Source organism: Nesoenas mayeri (assembly GCF_963082525.1).
Source record: "Nesoenas mayeri genome assembly, chromosome: 11".
Classification (NCBI taxonomy): domain Eukaryota; kingdom Metazoa; phylum Chordata; class Aves; order Columbiformes; family Columbidae; genus Nesoenas; species Nesoenas mayeri.
The window spans coordinates 19969370-19992493 of record NC_137563.1 but is presented as its reverse complement, the minus strand read 5'-3'; the positions used below and the strand labels follow the sequence as shown (position 1 = coordinate 19992493).

The following is a 23124-nucleotide window of genomic DNA, read 5'->3' as shown; positions in this document are numbered from 1 at the left end:
CAGAAAAGCAAAGTCATTTATCAACGTCTGAGCTCTTTGCAGTGGTTGGAAAAAGGCCAAAAATTCGCACATACTTTTTTGTCATGTTTAATGGTTTAACTTTTAAGGGCTTTTTGGGAAAGTCTTCATTTTAAAAGTCGCCAATAATAAACTTCCATTGTGATGTGTTACAAGGAGGGAATTGGCTCTTTGAGTAGAAACATTTGGGGATTTCTAAGTTTCGCTGGCTTGAATCCCATGTTTAGAATACTGTTGAAGTTTCCAAAAGAAGTTAGTGCTTAGTTCCTCACGCTTGGGATGCTTAAGTTGAGGCAGTTTTAATTGTCGCAATATTTAGGACATTATGTTTCTTTAACATTGGACCCTTGTGGGAAGTCTCCAGAACACAAAAAGGGGAGTGACTTTATTTTGAAAGGTTTAGCTATGCCTATTTTGCTGAAATGTTTGGATTTTGTTCTTAATTAAAACAAAAAGTCCAGTCCTATTTCTACATTTAGGGTGTTCTGTTTGTGTGACACTCCTGTGTGTCACAAGATGTCCTAACGCAAAGCTTTGAAAATTGACCCAGAATAAGACAGGAGCACGAGCCACGCTTTGCCAAACTAGGGGAATACAGGCTGTGTTCTGTACGGGTTTTCCACATTACTTCCAGAACTTTGTGCTGTCTCTTCTGAATTAGTCTTTGTGTTGGAATTCTGATTCCATTGGTAGTGCCTGGAGAAGTGCCGGGGCGGGTCGCTGAATCGCTGTCTTTGGAGGGTTTTGGGGCTCTTTAAAATTACCCCAATTTTACCGTTGCAACCTTCCCTCTTTTAAAATGGAGATGTTTGTTAGGGTTTGGAAATGAACCATGCTTAAAAAGTAAGAGTTTGTTTCATTAAATTCTTTAGACTTTCTGTAAAGAAAGGTTCATCTCTTCATATAATGATACAGGTTTAGAAAAGATGCTTAATTTAATTACTTAGTTTGCTTTACCTTCATGTTTCTATAGCCCCTCAAATGAGTGCTTAAGACTTTTCTGTTTGTTTGGGGAGATTTCCTGATAAACTTCCATACTGTGTTGATCTTTCCATTTCTTATGGTTCCAGGTATAGTTTACTTGCTTTTATAATGTTTTGCTGAAGTTGATGAAGTATAACGCTATTAGAGAATACAAATAACGCTATTTCCTTGCTTTGTCATGAGTCTGAAAGTGCTGATAGAGTTAAATTTTGCGCAGTCCCTCCCAGCAGCCGTTTTTTCTTTTGAGGTGGGATTAAACTGTCCAACAGAAATCTCTCTTAATCTTGAGCGGCCCCATAATTGATTGTTTGGTCTGAGATGTGTACGAAAGAAGGATTTGAATTAATCTGTTCTCCATTCATTTTATATCTGATGCGTGCCTGACACCACCCTGCTTCTGAATCCCCGAAATACACCCGACACGTGCTCGCATGGCACAGATTTGGATGCATGGGCAGCATCTGCTTTTCCTGTTTTGATCTGTGGAGCTCTGTCTGCATTTCTGAGCTCTGCTGCTTGGTAGCAGGTGCTTTCAAATATAGGAATGCAAATAAAAAATAAAGACTTTTAATCTTTGAATCCAGCTTGCGCTAACCTGAGACCTGAACTCCTTTTTGTGAGCTCGGAGCATTAATGAGTTGTGTCTGCGGTGGCTCGTACCAGCCCCTCTCCCTGGTGTCTTTACCTGCTGGCAATCTGTTAGACCTGGTTTTTGCAGCTCGGTTTGCTCCATATGCCACTCCACGTCACTCTCTGTGTTACCCGCCTGTTCACATGTGCTTTTATTTCTGGAGCAAGCAGATTTGTTTCTTCCAATTGGGAATGTGGGCAGAGCTGCTGTGATAGTTCGTGTGTGGGCCTGAGACAGACAGAACGATCCAGGATCGCTGGAGTTTGGCTCCCTCGGCCCAGGACAATTCTGGAACGTGATTTCCATTGTGCCTGCTTCTCTCCAGTACCCTGGCGACCTTATTGTACCTTGAAACACGTGCACGCCCTTGGTGTAGCGCTGTAAATGCTCAGTTAGTATTTTTAGCACTTTGAGCTGAAGAACATGGAATCCAAGAGCTTTCAGAATTTCCTGGGGGTATCATGTGGGTCCCAGGTGAAACAGGGACCAAATACTGTGTGTGATGGGCACAGAATGGGCTTCAGTGAGCAAAAATAGTGCAGGTACAGAACAGCCTGCCCCATTTAGGGGACCGAAATTAGCTTGTCCGATGCTGGAGCTTGCTTGTCATACGACTGGTATTGAGAAAACTCCAGTGAATGCAGCATAAACACTGGGGTTTTTTGAGCGGTTGACAAAAATGCTGGTGTGTAGTAACTCATTTAATTATGGGGCAAGGAGGTATCGCAGAGACAAAGGGTACAAGCTGCATCTTCCATCAAGGTGTTACTGGGGTCCCTTGATGAACTGGTTGCAGCTCTGGGAACTGTGTCCTAAGGTTGCCTTTGGGAAGTCATGGAGATTTTTAGTAAAGTGGAAAAGTAGCCTTTTTGTTCTGGATATTTGTTCTTGGTAGATTAGTTCAGAGTACACTGCTTTTATTGGTGAGTATGTTTTCAGATCTCACAAAGGGCCTTTTCCTGTAGGGAAGAGTGAGTAAAGACTAAGTAGGAATTTTGCTTGTGCTTGTTTTAAAGGGGGAGGAGAAAATGAAACAAACCCCCCTCCAGCCCAATTCAAAGCAAAACTACTTCAGAGGATTGACTGTTTTCAAAGGGATGGAGAACCAGGGTGGATTTTTGTTTTAGTGTAAATCTTGTGTTACTTCAGCATGTGAATGATCTAGTTATTTTATTTCACTTAGGATTGACTCTTTACTGCAGTAATTTCATTTTCTAGTGCCTAAAAGCCTGAGGTTGGCTGGACAAAGTCAAACCTGTACCTTTATTTGCTAAAGCTCTGCTAGCTGGTGGTAATTCCAGCTTCAAGGCAGTAGCTTTCAGCCCAAATTGCTTTCCAGGGAGTTGGAGGAGTCAGAATCCCAGTTTGCCTGTCTGGAGGAAATGGTAAAGAGTTATTCATGTGTGAGGAGGGAAAACCCGTGTGTAGCTAAGATGATGATTCAATCCTGTGAAGATGCAGGGAAGAAATCAGATGTTTCATTTGTTCTTTTTAATATGAGCATCTTCCAATTCCACATCTGGTGACGACTTTGTCATTTCCAATGCGTTTGCAGATCCGGAGGTGCCGCAGAAGCTGAGGTTTGCGAAGCAGCCGTCTTCTCTAACTAGAGTTACTGGGCAAAGTGCAGTTTTTCCGTGTGTTGCCGTAGGATTTCCAACTCCCTACATCAGGTGGACAAGAAATGAAGAGGAGCTTATCACAGAAGGGTGAGTATATTTTTATGTAACGGTAGGAATCCAGCTAGAGTTTACTGTTTTACACGACAGCACAATTTGCTTTCTGCGTCACTTTAAAAGCAGAAGCTTCTAGACGGAGTCTTGTGGCAGGTAAGGTGGTTCATGAGGCTCATGGAACAATCCCAGCATTTTCATTTTTTTGTAGGCACCTGAAACCAAGAAATCTTATTTGAAGCAGGGAGGTTATTAAGAATATATTACTTTTAGATTGCCACTGGAATAAAAGAAGCAATTAAGGGAATAAGGACACTGCATAAAACCTGTTTCTTCTTCATGCTGGCAAATCATGTGTGTGAAGCCCTGCACTCACATTACTCTTTGGGTAGTGATGTTCCAATATGCATCTAAATGTTCCATAAGAATTTAACAATAAGCAGAATGTAATAATTTCTCATTAAAAGAGAATATTAAAATGTTAGGCATGATATAAAAAAAACGGGCTTTCAGGAATGGATTAAGTGAAAACTGCTCTATTATACACTGTCAATGCTGGTGTATTCACTCAAAATAACATGGTAGAAAATATGTATGTAAACCAAAACAGGTCTTACCAAGGAAAGTTATCTCTTTGTCTATTTAATGGACATGCTAGAACAAGGAAATTACAAACAGATACTCGAATGTTCTCAGTGTCCTCAGAGTCAGTGGTGAGATTAATGTGGAAACAAATTAATTGTAAAACAATCAGGGTTAAAGTTATATTGGGCATGGCTGCCACAGAAGCAGCTGAAGGAATATGAAGTATTTCTGCAGTACCAGTGATGGTAATAGATCTCTCTTTTTTGTCAACTCTTAAATTAAAAAATCCAGGGGCTCATAATTTCAACCGTCTTTATCTGGGAAATGCAAGTTCCTGTGGGTAATGACTAACACTGCTAATACTGAGAAACTGTCTCCGTGTCAGTCTGATGGCACATGATTTAGATTGTTTTTTTTGTAAATATAAGAAATCACTCATAAAGAACTGTACGGAATCATTAGGGTTGCACAGTCAAATGTGATGAAATGCCACAATAAATGCGCCTGGTAAGACATTAATTTGTTTTTCTTGTATGTAAAATGATATCCTGTCACATCTTAAGTTTTGGTGCCCCTCTGCGCCACCCTTCCCCAGGTTACGTTGCATTGGGTGCGAGTTAAAGCTCCCTCAACGCAGACCCAAATTTTGAACTCCTGCTCCGAATACAGTCCTGTCCATGTCCTCAGGAGCTTTCCTGGGCAGGCTGGACATGAGTGACTAAAGTTACCTTGCTGATGAAGTGGATTTTTTCTTACAGTGAAGAGTGTGCTCATTCTAGAGTTTAGTCTGAAGGCAGGTAAAGTAGAAGACTGATTTTTTTCCCTTCTGTAGCAGTAAGATTCCTTCATTGTTTAAGTGATCACACTGTGCCAAAACCCTGAAGCCTGCGGCTCATGACTGTGGCTTAGCAGAGAACAGATTCAAACAGTAGGCAACAAAAAATTCCTAACTCCTTGACCTCGACAGCTGCTGTATGATGCTTTAGAACAGAATAACCGGAAAGTCTCTAGAACTAAACATTAAGATTTATTGTTGGAGTAAAGCTAGCAGTTAGACTGCTGCAAAATAGGTACCTCATCTTGTTATGCATGTTCTGTTAATTTAATTACACATGAAATCACTTTTAATTTGTATTAAAACCCCTTTTTGATATCCAAGTAAGACTTCTCTTATGAGCATGACTTTTCTTTGTCCCAAGAAAAAAACAGTCTGTTTAATCCAGAGGAGTTTCAATGTACATTCTGCCTGGGAAAGGCTCTTAAATCACGGCTGCCGTCTGTCCACACACACTGCAGCCATTAACATACATATATATGTATACACACCTGTATATACATAAATATTTGTACCCATCTCTATGTACTATGGGGTTAGCCTGGATTGCATGGTCAGTTGTGTCCCTGATTTTTACTCCTTGTTAAATGGTTTAGGCACACAACCTTATTTTTGTCTTTTTTAATTGTGGCAATTAAGCCAATACAAGGTTAAACATTTTCCTTTCAAGCTGCATTTCTAACAAGAATATGTGTTTATACAGGAGCCTGTATTTATATGAAAAATAGCTTAATTTTAAGGATCTGGAGTGGTGAGTTTTTGGAATTAAATATTTGTTAGAAGACCTGAAAAAAGAGAAGGCGTTGCATTTCAATGGAGTGTTTGTCAAAGGCTGCAATGAGATTGATGTGTGTGGATAAATCTGGGTGAAGCTGAATGCTGGCAGTCTTGGCACTGGTTCAAACAAGCAGCCTGGAATGCAGTATCTTGTGAAATGCGTTTGCTGTGATAAAGTACTTTCTAAACTAATTTTGGTTGAATTGGCTTACTAGTCAAGCTAGTAATGTTTGATATGTCATAATTTTCTCACAACTCCCTAGTTAGAAAAGAAAGGAAAAGGCCAAACCCTATTCTAGGCTGAGATTTCTGGTGTTTGTAGCTCCAAACCAGAGCTTTACAATGCGAAGCTAGCCTGTAAGCTCGGAGCAAAACAGGAGAAAGAAGCCCATTATATGTATTAATTGTTGTATAATCTTTCATATAGTGTATTGTGCTCATAGTTCTTCAGTGTAGGATTGGCCACCCTGTCATATCTGTGGTTCAGCAATGTGCAAACGCATTCTGCTTTTTCAGCTGGATTTCCTCCGTAAACTGAGAATATTTCTGCCAGGAATGGAGAAAAAAATGAATAGCAATGGGCGGTCAAGTGTACAGCTATTTGAATAGATCTGATGTCTTTTACAGAAAACTTTTACAGTGATTTCACCATCTTTTTAATATTCCCTGATACAAAAGGCTGTAATGGAAATGTTAATTATTTACAGGTTGAAGAGTTTTTCAGGTTTTGCCAACTTTGAGCCTTTCGTACTTGTTTTTATTCTTTGTTTTTAACATCTGGCTAAGGATGCACTGTGTGAGGTTCTGGTTTTTTGCAAATACAGGAGCAGTTTTGTGCTTTCGCTGGTTGTGAGGTTGGAAAGTGATGTTTCAGGTGAGGTGGCTGCACAAGTGGATTTCCAGAGCCTGGGAGATGGGCACAGGGTTTCAGTCGTTTGGAGAATGATGTTCTGCTCTGAAACCTCAAACAGCATATATTATGTATCTTGATGTGTATTTGGACACTTATATGGGAGAAATTACAAATGCATGTGCCTCAAATTCTTGAAAACGTTACATTAAATGAGATGGCTCATCTGAAAATAAACAATTGGAAGGACCCTGAACATTAACATCCTATTTTACTAAGGCTCTTGAAGCACAGATGACTCTTTGGTGGTTTGGGGCTGTTCAGTTCAGCAACATTTTATGTTGGATAATGCCTGCAAAAAACTGTAACGTGGTTTTATGGTTAATAATTGTCTAAAGTGGATCAGAAAGCTGAGGTTGCATGTGTGGGATCAATTTAATGCTGTTGCTGTGTGTGTTCAAATGAAGTCTTTAATTGTATGACCACATACATATTCTTAATGCTTCATGCAGATGTGTTATACTTTCAATTATTACATGTTATTGTTTGCCAGCCACTCAGAGTGATTTGTATTAAGTGAATTACACTTGCCCAATTCAGTAAAGGTTAAACATAGCAAAGTAATTATGGAGATTTTTCTGGTAGTAGATTCCACGAAATAATCTAATTTACTGTCTAATTTTATCTGCTGTACTTTACCGAGGCTGCAAACAGATTAGAAGATGTTTTGGGAATAGTAATTTAGAAGAGGAAAAAAAGAAGCCGAAACCTCAGGGTATAACTGGCTGTTTGAATACAGTAAATTAATAAAGGCTCACTATATTTTGTGATAATGAAGCATAAAATGAGTGTATGAGTTAGGTATCCAAGTAGCTCCAGTAATTGTATATAATGAGTGTGTAACTCAGGGCTGTATGGAATGCATATAAAAGGCTTGAATTTGATTTTCTTGTTACCTGACATTTGAATGATCAATCCTTGTTGTTTTTAATGACACTTGAAATTACGTTACCACTACTACATTAAGCTGATTTTACTCTCCAGCGTCTGAAATCTGATTGCTTTGCTCTTGTGTGGAAATGCGTCCTTGTCCTTAGAAAATTAAGATGGTTTTACTTTACTATAAATGCACGAGGTTTTGAAGTCCGGAATTCTTCCACAACTAATACATACAGAAGGAATCACCAAAGAGTTTGACAGATTAGTTGTTTTCTTCCATGCTTTTAGCAGCAGTGAACTTGCATTGGATCAATATTGATAAATAAAAGTATAGCATGCAATTTAGATGACTGAGAACTACATAACCTTGTTTCTTGAAAAGAAAGTGAATTCATGTAAATGCTGCTGTGTACAAGGAGTTTGTGAGATCCTGCATGACAAACCTTTGTTTCTAATGTGACAAGATCTAGTAAGTTTTTTTACACCTAAGTTCCCATATGAAGTGCTGGTCAGTGCCCATGACAGGCTGCTGCCTCACTCCACTTTGCCAGAGGCTGGCTGTGGGAAAATGAGCATCGTAAACACGTGATGCTTTTAGGTAGATAACAACAGAAGTTGGTGGATATCCGGAAAAAGGCATTATACAGCATCAAAATCACACTGGGCCTTTTAGCATTCCTGTGTGATTTAGCTGCAGTTTCTCACTTCCAGTCAGTTCTTTCCACACCACTTTCCTTCCTGTTCTGTGTCCTGTCACTGATGGATGTTTCACATTTACCAGTTGGCTCCATTCCATAGAATCATAGAAACATTTCAGTTGGAATAGACCCTCAGGATCATCGAGTCCAACCATAACCCAACTCCAGCACAGCCCTATGTCCCTGAGAACCTCATCTCCATCTGTCCAACCCTCCAGGGATGGTGACTCCAGCATTGCCCTGGGCAGCCTGTTCCAATGCCCCACAGCCCTTTGGGGAAGGAATTGTGCCAAGATCCAACCTCAACCTACCCTGGCGCAACTTGAGGCCGTTTCCTCTGCTCCTGGCACTTGTTCCTGGAGAGCAGAGCCCGAGCCCCCTGGCTCCAAGCTCCTTTCAGGCAGTTCAGAGATCAGAAGGTCTCCCCTCAGCTCCTGTTCTCCAGACTCTTCCCCAGCCTGCACCGTTCATGGTGTTGTTGTGACCCAAGTGCAGGACCTGGCACTTGGCTTTGTTGAACCTCAGACAATTGACTTCAGCCCATTGATCCAGCCGGTCCAGATCCATCTGTATGGCCTTCCCACCCTCCAGCACATCAACATCCACCGAGTTTGGTGTCATCTGCAAACTTGGTGACGGTGCACTCGATGCCCTTGTCCAGATCATTGATAAAGAGATTCAACAGAACTGGCAGTACTGAGCCCTTCTTTTATTTTAGCCCTCAGCGGATTATATGCCAGTCAGAATAATTTAATTTGTTTTGAACGCTACAAAAAATAATCAAAGAAGGTATTTTACATACTAAAAGGAGATGCAGAACTGCCTATATGTATGCGTCACGGTCCAGACTTGTCTTACTCATTTATTTTTCTTTAGGCATGGTTTTAGTGCAGCCTTAACGTGTCTAACACACCATTCTGTTCAACTTGACAACATTTGGAAAGCTCTTCTGTGTTTGTGGACTGTTGATATCCAGATACAGACAAAGAGATTCAAGAACTGGGAAGAGCATCATTTTCTTAAATGTTTTTAATGTCTTAGAACTTTCTTAGGTGGTCGCATTTGCCATGGAGGTGGTGTAGTCCAAGACTTCTGCGTTAGTTTCTTTGTGCTGACTTAACAGACTTGTGTGGTTTAAATATAATGAATTTATCTAAATAGAATACAAGAAAGTGGGAGAAGGGGGGGGGGGAAAAGTGATAGAGTTTTGGCAGCTTCTGTTCACATCTCCTTTGTGCAGGCTTTTCTTGCTCAAGATGGGAGATGGATCATCCGTTGTTATCTTTGGTTACCAGTAGAGCTCTTGGTTTTTTCTATGTATTAGTTTTTCGTCTGATCCACAACAGGGGGCTTCTGCTTGTATTTTTTTGGCCGCACTGACAATAAAATACCATCAAAATAATCCAAGATATATCTTCTCATCTCCTTATTATGTCCTTAAATCACTGTTGAGCGCTTCCAAAAAGCCCCTTTAATGACAAACTTGCTGTTTTCCTCTTAGCCAGAACCTCTTTGCGATGCTGTTCATAAACTCCTCTACTGTTTTATCCTCTTTTTAAAGCTCCTAATAAATATTTTCATATTTATTAACATCTTCACTCAAATTCCCTACGCTTCTTGCAGAACAAACTTTGTGATCCTCCTGTTACTGGATCACGGAAACAGGATCCCTTTCCTTGAGTAGGACATCTCCCTGGACATGCTTAGGACTGGTTTCTTTCACTTCATTCCAATAATGATTTTGTTTGGTTGGTTTTTAAATGTATTGAACCAGAAATTTGATGAGCAATTAGAGTAGTATCATAAATCAATAATTATGTGGTAATTACTTAGGTGAGTCAAAAGTCTTTGTGTCCTAACCATTTGCCTTTCTGAGTAAGAAAGAGCATTGTTTCAACTGACATAATTCCACTAAAATTTCAAATGGAGAAAATAATTAGTTGGTGGGTTTTGAGAGATCAAAAAAGTTAATTGTTTTAATGTGCTGTTAAGTTAATATATTGAAAGAATTCAGTCCATTCCTGCCTGCTGAGCCATTGCTTGGTAATACCAGAAAGGAAGCCATCAGGTAGACTCTTTTACATATATATATATAAATATATATAAATATATATAAATATACATAAATATATATAAATATACACACTTTTTTTTTTTTAACTGCAATTATGAATGGCTTGGGATGAGCCAGTCGTGATGTGTTGTCTCAGCTTGGTGTTTTCGGTATTGGTATTGAAATCTTACTGTGGACACTCGGAGCAATGAAGAATCTTGGAGAACTCCCGTACAAATTTGTATCACGTAAAAGGGAATGGTGGTTGCAAGGGGAGAAGGATGCTGAGGGTGCTGCATAGAATGCTGCATTCAGAATAAAAAGCAGATCATTTATAAGTGCAAACCCTCCCCCTTTACGAGTCAGAGGGAGAAAATTCTCTATGGAAATTTTGCCAACTTGTTCAATTTGTCTTTTGAATTTTTTCACCCTGTACCTTATTCTGCAATCTGACATCTTCCTGAAGCAGCTATTTTATTACAAAAATTCCATTAATTTACATAACACAATATACATTGCTGTTATTATGTTGTACAAGCATAAGTCTGGCATGTTATAGTTCATTTGACTTATCAAGCAATCATTCCAGCTGTATCTGCAAAATGTGCTTTTTTTATGATGTGGTTGTGTTATTTAACTTTTAAAGTTTTAGTTCCTATTGTCTCAATACTGTGAAACGCATTTAATTAAGAAGAACTGAAGCTGAAAGTGTAAAAAAGGATGAGCTGCTCTTGTGGAATTGATATAGTTGAAGTTAATTTTCAATATGAAGCCAATTCTGGAGTTTGAATATCTAGTTAAAAATTCCTCTCTAACGTGGCTCCTTGTGAATGACGCCCAGGAATATGATATGTAAGCACTTCTTTGGGTTACGTAGACACTGCAGTCCTGCATGTGCTTCTCTGGGAACAGCTGGTTTTGGTGCATTTGGCCCTCAGCTCACCCTGTGTCTTGTTTTGCGCAGCTCGGAAAGGTTGGTGCTGCTGCCGGGGGGCAGCCTGGAGATCGGGGACATTGTGGTGGAGGACGCCGGGACCTACAGCTGCCTGGCAGAGAACGGCAACGACACCATCGAGGCGCAGGCCGAACTTTCCGTGCAAGGTGGGGCAAATGTTTACTTTTCAGAGAGAACAGATCCCAGCTGAATTTTTGTTGAGTTTTTGTTGTGCGATCGGTTAAAAACCAGACAAAACCCCCCTCAGTTCTGTTGTGTTACGTGTCACTCTTGGTCAAACTGCTTATAATTTAATAAATATTCAAATGTGGAATTTGCTTACAAAAAGCATCTTGAGCATGGTTAAAATCTGCTGTATGTTCTCATATAATACGAAATGTGGTTGATGCTGTATACTTTTTGCTCTAAAGGCAGACAAAGGTCCTAATGTGGCTGATCACATCTAAAAATGGACCTAGAGTACTACTACTTAGGTCAGCCTTGAAAAGGACATACATATAATATTTTGCGTAATCCTTAAATATACTGTTGTTTTTGAAGAGCTTGACAGAAGATAAAACCCGAGATAAGTAATTATTTAGTAATACCCTGATTTATTGTGTGTATAACTGTCTTTCTTCCTCTTGAAAGCTATTTTTACTAGAAACAGCACTGAAAATTTGATAACATTGATTTAAAAACCTGTACAATTAAATTAGAATTGTTAGGGAGCGAGAGAAAAAAAGGGTAGAAGTTTGGCTTCTTCACCTTTCTTGCTTTCATGGGGGAATGTGTCCTTTTTATTAATTGGATCTTGATATTGATTTGAAATTGTTCAGCAGGAATTTACAGGTCTGTGAGGTTTTTGAAAGCCAAGAAATTCTGGTCATGCAGACAAAACCCCCACGTTTTTCTTACCTTGTTTCTTGGGCCAAAAGAATAAAGGTAGATGCTCCATCTTTTGAAATACTTACATGCTTGGTGCTTCCCTGAGCTTTATGATGGTTTTACTCAGCTCAGTGTGTGCTGCGTTTAATTCACTTCCCACCCATATATTTTACAGAATGGACACGAGGCTTTGAGCTTTATGGGCAGTGGTAGAAATTAATAATATTAATGATACAATGCAATTAAGCGAAGCAAGTCGTAGATGAGTGAGATTATAACCTTAATGTAGGATATACAACCAGGTCGCTTGGGGGATGGAAGTGATCTTGAGATCACTCTTTGCTCCTTATCTAAACTAATGTGATTTCTTTATTTGGTTATAAAGATTTAGAATATGTTCTGCCAGCTCTTTTACGCTGAATTTTTCTTGCGTGCCTGGCACAATAGAAAGAAATTGTAATGCTTGAGTAGTAAAATATATTAAAGATTATACTGAATGCATTTTGGAAAGCTGAATTTCTGATTTTACTTGCTAGTTCTAATGTTAATTCTGCTTTCCTTTGAGAGGTCACTATAGAGAGCAATTGTATTTCTGCATTACTGTAATTTGGCGAAGGGTGGAATAGTTGGCATAACTGCTATCTGATCACTTACCATTTGCATCTAGACTAGAAAAAGTGTCATCTCTCCCCACCTAATAACTTCCTGAGTTTGCTTTAAGCTTCTTCTGTCATTCCTTCAAATGGTACCTGAAACTAATGGAGCTTACTCACATCCTACTGGCAACACTTAAAGATATCATCTCTTTCTTATACCTTGAGTTGAACAGGCTACCCTGTGTCTTTAAAAACTGTCACCCAACTTTATTATCCTCAGTGCGTATCTGGGAGCTAGAGTTACGAGAACTGCATTTGATTCAGAGGATGATGGGAAAATTAATGGAGCATTTTGATGAATATGCAAAATGTACACAGTACTGGTCCTGAGAACACAGGAAAAAGTAGCTTTTTCACTACTTGTGAAAGTAAGTAGTGGTATTCACTTGAGAAATCACTTATATTTTAGGTGGGTTTGGAGAGAAGAAAGAGTGTTTTTAAAGTAGCCTACCTTTTTGAGGAGAACAACAGAAAGAATCATAAATGAATCCCTGTTTTTGTCATTAGTGACCTTCTTTGTGCCTTTATCTGTGAAACATCTTTGAATTTCAACTCTTTGCTAAACCTAGTTATTCTTTGATATGATAAGTAGGGATTTTTTTCTTTTTTGAGAAATAGAGGCAATTTGGAGCACTAGGAATCTAGAGTACCTCTTGGAAGGTGGTGGGGTTTGCTGTAGCTTCTGTCAAGCGCCTGGAATGAACCGTGTGTGCAGTGGTGTGTGACTCCAGCCGCTCCTGCCCACTGGGATGGTGGGTGCTGGTTCTACTTCACAGTCCCTCCGTCATCCATTGACTACTTTGTGAGCTCTAAGGCACTATGGATCACTTCAACCAGGCTCTTTTTAGGCTGATTGGAGCTATTTTAGATCATTCTGACCAAAATTTCTAGTTACGTGTGTGCAAACTGGAGATGTTGTGTACCCATGTGCCACACACCTGATATTTGACTTGCTCATTTAAGAAGTGGTTTGAATATAGAAGAGAATGTGAAATGGCCTGAGGGAAGATCTGGGGCTGAGAGAATCTAAAGCTAAACATTTCTGAATCTCATCCGTGTTGAGGTAGATGTTAGTGGTGGATATCAAATGGATAAAATGTGTGTACAGCTTTTTACTTAATCACTTTTCCTTGAGTTAATCTTGGGTGCAATGAGCGTATGTCATCCCAGTTTTGGGCCAAGCACCTCCAAGGTACCTTTGCCAGGGTAGGTGAAGGGAAACAATAATTTGGTGTCTGAAAATCTTGGGTATGAAGTCAGATTCCTCTGAGCTGTATTGCCAGTGTTCATTCCCTTGTCAGGGGGAGGAACGGTGCTGGCCACCACACTTATTTACAATGCACGTAATGAATTGAGAGCACTGGAAAAATTTGTTTTGCTCTCACCAGCAATGAAAGAATCCGCAGTATTTCCGTCAGATAAGAGTGGAAAGCGATGAAAGAAAAGGTGGGGAAGCAAGTAGTAAATGTATTTAAAATATAGTTGGCTTGCTGCTGTTCAGTCGAAAACCTGCGGCCGGGAAGAGCCAGAGTGGCAGTTAAATACTGACAAGGTTATAAGTTCATTGTTCATCTGGGAAATATTTCAGATTTGTTCCTGTGCCCAGCGCCCCTGGGATTTGTGCACACGCCGTGACGCGAGTTGGAGCAGCCCCGGCCTTCCTGCCACCTGCCCTGAAATATGTACTGCAGTTAATGCTGAACCAGAATAACAACAAACAGACCAAAAAAAATGCCATTTTCATTTCCCTTATAAATTGATACGGCAGGTCTGAAGTCTTACAAATAAGTCAATCGCTGCATTTGTGTGAGAAGAGTCAGAATTGCTCTTTTTTGTTGTCTGTGTTTTGGGGACTTGCTCTTGAGTCACTCAGGACAGCACTCAGTGTCTGATAGCACATCTTAAATATTATGCCGTTAATGCCTTGCTGTGTTAAGGTACTAAAACTAAAAATAGGAAAGGAAGGCTTTATTTTGGGGTATCTGTAGTGAGAAATGAGAGCTTGCACATGGCAATAGGCCGATCGCTACTGTGTTCAAGCTGCCAGAGACAATTTTATGGAATAAACAAATGCAAGTGTTTTGATAGAATTATCAATTTTGTGTTTTGAAAGGAAACACTAGAAATATTTTCAGTATAGCTGAAAAGCTTTATGCTAACTGTAAATCCTCATTCTAGCAAAAAATACATGGATTGCAAGAAAACATTTGTTGTGCTTTCTGTGCAAGGGCTGGGTAGTAATTGAGATAATAAAAGAAAGCGAGTTCAAGTCTATATTGTAAGTATTTTGTATTTCAAGATCTCAGCTTAAAAAAATAGTTGGGATTATGCTCCTGTATGAATTCTTTTCTATTTCTATTTATGGGTTTAATTACTGTTTTTTATACTTAAGGATGATATGGTCTAAAGCTGTCGATGAAGCTTTAAAAATAGTTTGAAAAAGGGCTTCCTTTTACACTAGCATTGAGAAACGGGACTTTAAACATCTTATTTTAATGCTTTTTGTAAACATCCCCAAAAATATTGAGAAAGATCTAGTTTTAAACTTAGTGCATGGGAAACAGGCGGACTCGGTTGTTGCATCGTTATAATACCTGTTAGTCACAGTTGCCTGATTTCCCGTTGAGCTTGCAAAGTGGGAACATTCAATCCTGTCTGTTTAGTTTCCCTCTCTTGTACAAAGAGCAGCTTTATTCAGTTTTATTTACTAACCAGCCTAAGTTAAACTTAAGACTTTCTTTAAACTCCAAACAAAACAGTTAAGAAGGAAGAGCTTTAATGTAGAAAATCTTAGACTTGTTTTCCAGAGGTACATCTGACCAGATCTGCAGATGCTTTGATAAAAGATAATACAGTTCTCAAGAGATTGAAGATGTTTGAAAAGCTCATCAAATTCTGTAGCAACAGAATAATATGTCTGGGTAACTCTTATTTTTGCATTAAGCTTCCATCGTTATTGGATACAATTCTAGGGCAGAAATTTGAACCAACACCGGAAATTGCTAAAACCTTTCACATAGCTTCGAGATTATCGATTTCTGTTCTAATTAAGCTCAGTGCTGTATCTTTGATAGTGGGCTGCACTTCAATTATAGATTCAGATGATGCTGCACTAAACCTGATGCCGTCCGTGGCGTGTGGTTGGGACAAAGTATTGTTTTTATCTCTGAACTCTGGGGGAAGATGTTTAAAGTAAGAAGAGTACAACAGCTTTGTATATGTTATTTCTTTCCCTTGAAATTGTAAAGGCGACTTCTGTTAATGATCTTTGCTCCGTAGTGATGCAAAAGGAACACAGTCAGAGGAGTCTGATGCTGGGAAGGTTGATAAGCTGAATTCAGTGTAATTTTGGTCAGGAGCATTGCACTTCACTGTGTTATCCGAAAAGACTTTCTACTAGTCCTTGCTGCTGCTCTTAAGTATAGTTTAATGTTTATGGAATTGTATAGTTTGCTTGTGAATTTAACTACATATGAATATAGATAATTTTTGAGTCAACTTGTGTTCAAGGATAATGGAACCAGTGAAAAAGTGATAAAGAAATGTTCAGGAACAGACACAAAATGGGGAGGAAGGAGATGGCAGCATCACTTGCTCAGGCTTTACCTGGAGACCCAAATTGCCCATCTACATGAGATGAGTAATTTTTAATACTAAATGTAAACTTCCAGAGACATAAATGGTTCTTTGCACCATGCAAAAGGTTGCGGTTTTGTTGTGCTTAAAGATGCTGTGATCTGTTGCTCAGTGCTGTTCTGCAGGATGTGGGCTCAGCAGAACCTTTGATTCCCTCTGCATGGTTCTAAACCTTGCCCTACAGTTGCTGAACCATTGTAAATTTTTTGGCCTGTCTTTCTGTTTTTCTAAGACCAGGAGGAACAGTCCAGTCCTTGCCATAGTTCAGGACTATTACCGGTAAAGCTTATTGGAGAGAGCTTGCTACAATTCTTAATAGATGCCCAAAAATGTGTTTTCTTCAACCATATTTCCGAAAATGATGAATGAGGTTTGCTGGAGTTTTGAATGATTCCCTCGTAGCAAAGCAAATGTTGACAATTCCGTGGCAGCATTAGGGAGCAGTGCAAACCCAACGTTGTACCAAGGGCTGGGGAGCCTTCCCAAGCAATGATCCCTGCGCTGCTGCTTCCTCTTGCTTTTCAGTGTTCAAAGGGGGAAAATGTTCCCCGAAACTAGGGCTGGGCTGGTTTTCTGAGCTTACCTGGGGTCAGGCTTGGGCAGAGTCCATCTCCTGTGGTCAGGGCAAGTACAAGGCCATGGTTGAACCTGGTGGTGAAGACAGGGGTTCTGTGTGTGCCTTGGAGAGCAGCATCCCCGCTGGTGTGAACCATCCCCAGGCCGGTGAGGTGCTGTGGAGGCTTCACAGACCCAGCACTCATTACATTAACAGATGCTTTTTGGTACAAACCGTGCTGCTGAGGTGTGTGTGACACATTCAACTATCAGAGCGTGACATCCACCCCCCGACAGACCAGGATGAGGAACGGGAAAAGGGTGTAGTGTCTGCAACGCTCCTGGCACGGGACGGGGACCTGAAATGAGTCCCGCTCTTTGATGGTGCTCCCAGCACGAGCTCTGCCCTGCACCGTGACCTGGGACGGGCAGGAAGGACACCAAAGGACCACCAATGTGGCTGTTCGCTGGGTTTGGACACCGTCCTGGGGACAAGCTGTCTGCAGCAACACAGCAGGGGTAGCAGCAATGGGCTGGAGCTCATAGTGTTGCTAGGTGGGCTTTTTCTCTTAAATTATCTTTTCCAAGTACCCGGCAACTGTTTATCACAAGGTTCTTTTACATGAAACATCTATAATTTACTAGGCAATTTGATTGCATTTGGAAAAATGTTCGGTTTGTTACGTAGGTGCTGCATGGTGTTCAAACAGATTTTTATGGCGCTGAAAAAAAGATCACAAACCAGCCCCAAATGGTTAGGTGTCAATGAGGACAAAGATCAGATCCTTGGCGTGAAGCTCCTATAGCTGAACTGCATCGGGGTGGGAGGTGATGTCTCTGTAACTGCACATGCAAGGAAGATGAGCTACACTTAATTTCAAAAAAGCTTTGTGATTTATTTATAGATATCTTAAAAATACCATTAAGAAAGACAAAACCAAATTACTAGTAACCCATACAATTCACCCAAATGGTTTTCCTTGTAAATGTTCTTGAGCGAAATCCTTGGAGATAATGAAAATGTTACTAAATTAAGCAGCAGTGTCTTAAATATCTACAATGTAGAAACTGATATTGAACTAAGGGAATTGTAAAAGCTGGTTTCTCTTTCGGCTCGAATTTCTAATAAATTAAGATCACGTTGATGGGGGTTTGAGCCAGCTGCTGCTTTATAGAAAGAAATACTTTTCCTTACAGAATGGCTTTTAAAAATACAAGCTGAGGTTTCTATCGACACCTTTCCCAGGTTGTTGTTCATTATGCTGCTGCCTTGCACTAAAATGCACATTTGAAATATTAATAATACTGTTGAGATGACTTTTAGCTTTGGGAAGACACACAGTGAAGCTGGCCGGCTCTGTTTGCTCTACCTAGTTTCTACTTATTTCTTGGACGATATTTTGTCCTTCAGATTGTTTGGAACGAAAAGCTTTAATTCCGCAGTTTTTGTCACATCATCAGTGTCACACATGACTATACATAGTACACTATATGAAGCATACCATTATGTTCCTTGAGAGTTAATTAATACTGGGTGGAAAGTTCATTCTTTGCACAACTAACCTGATGTTATGCCGCGTGTTTTTCATACAGTGAAGTCGAAGAGTAAGACAGTCGAGTAGCCCGACTAGTTCATTGTTCCAAGTGCTCTTCAGTGCTTGTGAAGGATTGAAGGTTACAGTAAATATAAACTAGAGATAGACTACAGTTTTTTGTTACTATTTTTCCTCCCTATCAAAACGAGATGTCAGAATTTCAATTAAAAATAACAAATGAAAGATTCAATAGTGATTTTTAACTTGCATATGCCAAAGCCTTTCAAGAAAATTGAATGTGTGAACTACGAAGCTCATTAAAATGCCTTCTTCTTCTAAGTGAGAACTCTTTTTATAGAAATTGTGCCCTAAATGGCAAGTATTTTTCTCTGTGTATTGAGGTCACCCTTCCATGTTTAATTGGTTGAATCAAGCTTTACGTTTGATTCTTGGATTTACAGGTTTTAAGGTTCTTTTTTCCATTTCAACAGAGACTTTTGCATTGTTTTTGCTGCTCTGAGTTTTGTGATGAAATCTGAGGGTGGTGGTAAAATGGAAATGAAGAACATCATGCATTACTTCAATAAGTCTCCAGAGACAGGCCGTGCCATAAAGTCTACATATACTTTCTTTCAAGTTAAATTTTTATGATTGTTAAGCTGAGGCTCATACCAGCAGATAATTTATTTCTCTAATGGGAGATAGGTTATTGCAGTTACTAGATGTCTCATTATCAAACCTACAGTCCTTGGCAGGGAAGTTTATCCCAAAGTTACACGGCCGAAACAATCCAGTAATTTGTTGTAAGGAGGCACGTCGTTATCTGCGGTGCCTTATTCCCTATGCAGTCTTGCAGTTAATTAGTTTCTCTTCATGATAAGAATAATTAAAAAGAAAAACACCGCGCAGTTACGATTCCTCGAGTAAATACAGTTTCTTTCATTACGGTCTCGATGTAGGTTCAACATACTGTTTGACAGGCCGTGTGGAGACCTTTGGGGCAGGGGTGAGCTGTGTAATAAAGTTGTTTTATGCTCCTCAGTGAGGCTTCTGAGGTTCTCTCTTCACAAAGGTGCTGGAAGAAAACGTGAGCAGGATCCTGAATGCTAGATAAGAGGAGACGGGGCCCACAGTGGGCCAGTTCATTGTCTGTAAATGGCAAAAATAGCTTTTTATGTTGAATATTTTTTGAGGCAGTCTGCTACTCTTGTTTATTTTCAAGTGCTGACTCAAAGATTTCTTCCGTGGTCTTTCTTTTTGGCTTTCTGAGGTCAGCTCTACCCTCAGTGTGGTGTTAAACAGAAACCATTTGACAAGTGAGAGCGTGAATTGCTGTACTGGAGGTGATTCAAAGCGCCCTTGTGCTCTAGACATACTATTCCACTGGCTCTGTGCTCTGACTCCCATCAGGTGCCTTTAGTTCCTGTGAAGTATTTTGTTCTGTAAATACAGCTTAAGTACAAGGCGGGGTTTGTGTTCAACAGAAGTTACAATAAGTTACAATACTTGAAAGGCCTAAGGTAGGCCCAAGGGCCTGCTGAAACCTTACTGTCCTTAGTAAGTTAATACACGCAGAACACACGCTTACTAAACAATAAACGTATTTCCTGCACCAGCGGTAGATGTGCAAGTTGCAAAATCTTCCCAAAAGTCCTTTTTATCAGTGAAGAACTGTAAACACAAGGAACAGATAAGTAGGATGGTGGCATTTTTGTGTTGCGGGGTGGAATTGAACTTAAGGGAGATACGGAAGTTTTAGCAGCCTTCAAAAATGATCGCGTGTGCTCTGTAAGTTGTCAAGCTCAATAGGATTTTGGAGCTCCGACTTGAAATACATTCTCTCAGTTTATTCTAGTGGAATATGTTTTAGGAAATGGATGGTGCGCTTCACGTTTGCCAGGCTGCGCGCTGTCTCGAGAAGCTGAAGGCGGCTTTGTGCATCATCACGAAACTAAGAGGCTAGAAGTGCAGTTTAAAATATGTCAGTCTTGCGTAATGAAAGTCTCTTTTGAGCTGAGTTTAGCAGCTCACGGCTTCCGAGAGTTGAGTCGCTGCTGTTAAGCATACATTTTAGTCAGTTCAGATGTTTTACTATAAGCTCTGTGTGACGCTTTGGGGAGAATTTTTAAAATATAATTTTGCCGTTCCTATCCCCTTTGGGCAAATAATTTTTCTTCAGCTTTTCCAGTCCATGTATAATTAATAACTTTGTTTACTGACAGCGTCACCAATATCATAGCTCTGATTTATAGCATTTCTCTTCTGCCTGTTTGCTTCCTCGCTAGCACATCACAAAATGCCACATAGGCAGAATAAATCATATCTTAGGAAGGTGGTTCTACTGAGAAAATAATAGGAAAAGAGCATGCGAGCACTGTCCTGTCACGTTCTCTTTGAGGCAGAAAAATCATAAGGCTCAAATCATTGTGCTTTAAAGAATTGGTTGAAACTTTGTTTTGGACAGCTATCCAAGAATTTGCATGGAGTGGGGAGGGAAAATAACCACTGGAGGCTTTGCGGGATGAAAAATGAGGTTGTGTTATGCAAGATCAGGCTCCTGAGGTTTTGCGAACCGTAGCGTATCTATCCTTGGCACTGACTGTACATTTCCTTCCAGTTGTATACTTAATCTGAACGTTGCATGGTTATTGCTCTACTAATTTGCTTAAATTATCATTAGTGTGATTAACCATTATAGGAGTGATTTGCAGAGTTGCTAATCTCCCTGCCACCTCTTTTGATTATAGCTGGTATAGGCATCAACTCAGAGGATTACAAGCACGAGAACTGAGGATTTAAACAATTAACCTCTTAACTTATGTAAAATTTAGCTGGATTGTAAGCAAGTGCAATAGGAAACAAGGAATGAAGCTTTTATGAAGCCTCTTCAGTGGTTTCCATTGGCTCTTTTCTCCGCGTTACTATTGGTAAAGCTTTGCGTCATCGTATTAATGATACAGTAACATTAAATCAGTACTTTGAGTAGTTGGGCAAAAAATTGCAACTTCAAACCTTCAGCTGATTCTCTTGCAAAACTGAAACTTGGTCTCTTTAGTTTCACATTGGACTATAATTGTTGGTTGTTGCTTTCTGAGTACAAGAGGAATTTTTTCAAAGTGCAGACAAATGTTATATATGAAGGGGAATAGTTTAATTTTTTTTTTGTTTGGCTAGAATAGCCCAGGTAAAATTTTGTTTGAAAGAGCGCTCTTCCCTTTTTGTTAAAACAGTGATCAATTATTGTACTAAAAATATTAAATAAGATATTCTTTAGAATTATTTGCCACTTTGTTACTAGGGAAGTTCTAGTGCTTTATTTATGTTCAAGTGGTCACTATTTAATTTACTAAGTTGAAATGTGAGTAACTGAGACTCTTCCATCATTTCTTCCTAATCTATTAACAGCTTGTGTAAGTATTTTGTGAATGCTCCACAATCTATTTGTGTTTGCTGGGAAGAATGATTTTCTAAAATATCACAAGCTTGAAAATTTCTTTGGTGGATTTGACATATGCTCCTTATCGGTAATATCTGCCTTGATTTATCTACCTTAAGGAACCCCAAACTTACTGGATTTAGTTAAGAAAAAAGAGCTTGAGTGAGGGATGTGCTTCGGTGAGACTGATTCCTGCAGCGTGCTGAGAAACTCATCCCCACATTCCATCTGTAATGCTTCTAGAAAGCTGGGAGATTAGTTAGGTGTGCCTTTGTGCAACGAATCATACAGTTTACAAACATTGCCTTAAGTTTACTTCAGGTACTTCAATTGTTAGGATCCAATGTTTAATTTATTTCTTAAAGGGGAAATCAGAACACAGTATCTTGGTCCGGTGCGGTGTTTCTGTTCAGCCGCAGCAGCTGAAAGCTATTTCAAACCCATCCTGCCTCTAACTCACATTTATTTTTGTAAGACACTTGATGTTTGAGCACAGCGCAATGGTTTTTAAGGTTTGCACCCCAAGGTGGCAAAGGGTCTATTCCCTTTAGGCACAGCTGGTGCTTCGGGTGAATTTTCTGTAGGAAGAGCTCTCCCTTTTAAAAACACAATTATTTTCCTAGCCTGTGTGGGAAAAGGCTGAAGCAATCTGTCCTTATTCCCCCACTATACCAGACACAATATTATAGGCCTTTATTGTATCCTTTTCAGTTGTTTCTTTTCAGACTGCAGTCTTAGCTGGTTTGCTTGTTCCTTATATAGCAACTATTATTGAATTGTAAGGGGATTTGTAATTTAGAAGGGACTTTGACATGAAGATCAGCCTGCATTCATTGATCTGGAAATAGAAGCCATTGGATAACTCTTAATTGATGCGCAAAGCAAGCTTACAGCATTTGTGTCGTTATAAACCAAAACCCGAACAAAATGGAAAAGAAGAAACTCTCCATCTTTTTTGGACATTAAAAAGGCATTTTTTCCTAGTGAGCGCTGAGTGTGGGGATGCGGCTGGTTCCTGCAGGAGCCCGGTGTTGGAGCTCACGTGGCGCTTTGATCCAGATGGGAGCGGCGTAGTGGAGCAGTGGATCCAACCAGGCATTTTTACTGTTCGCAGGCAGTTTGGTATTTGAAATGATCTTAAAATCTGTGGCCTTTCTGGCCTTGGCCAGCTTCTCAGTCTCCAGCACACAAAGGCTGCACAGGCAAATACTCAAAAATACGACATTTCAAGGCTAGCCGTCTTTAATTTGTCACCTTCTTGTTATGGGAGGGACTTATGGAAATCTTAAAATACATGTTCTCCTGCTGTTTCTCCACAGGAGCTTACTGCCTTGAGCAGTGCACAAACTTCACAGTACTCATTTATTGAGAAAATATTCAATATTTGCTATTTTTTTCTTATTCAGGGGATAGTACCATGATTTATTTATTATGCTCCGTT

At 39.7% G+C, this 23124-nt stretch overlaps 1 protein-coding gene across 1 annotated transcript in view; it reads left to right on the top strand.

The window, feature by feature from the left end:
* The window catches only part of NEO1 (neogenin 1), a gene marked incomplete at its 5' end in the record, with an annotated part of 156458 nt that overhangs the window by 66757 nt on the left and 66577 nt on the right, over positions 1-23124 (top strand). The window contains 2 exons of the mRNA XM_080351601.1: positions 3189-3342; positions 11008-11144. Coding sequence (XP_080207727.1) covers positions 3189-3342; positions 11008-11144 — 291 coding nt within the window. The remainder of the gene's footprint in view (positions 1-3188; positions 3343-11007; positions 11145-23124) is intronic.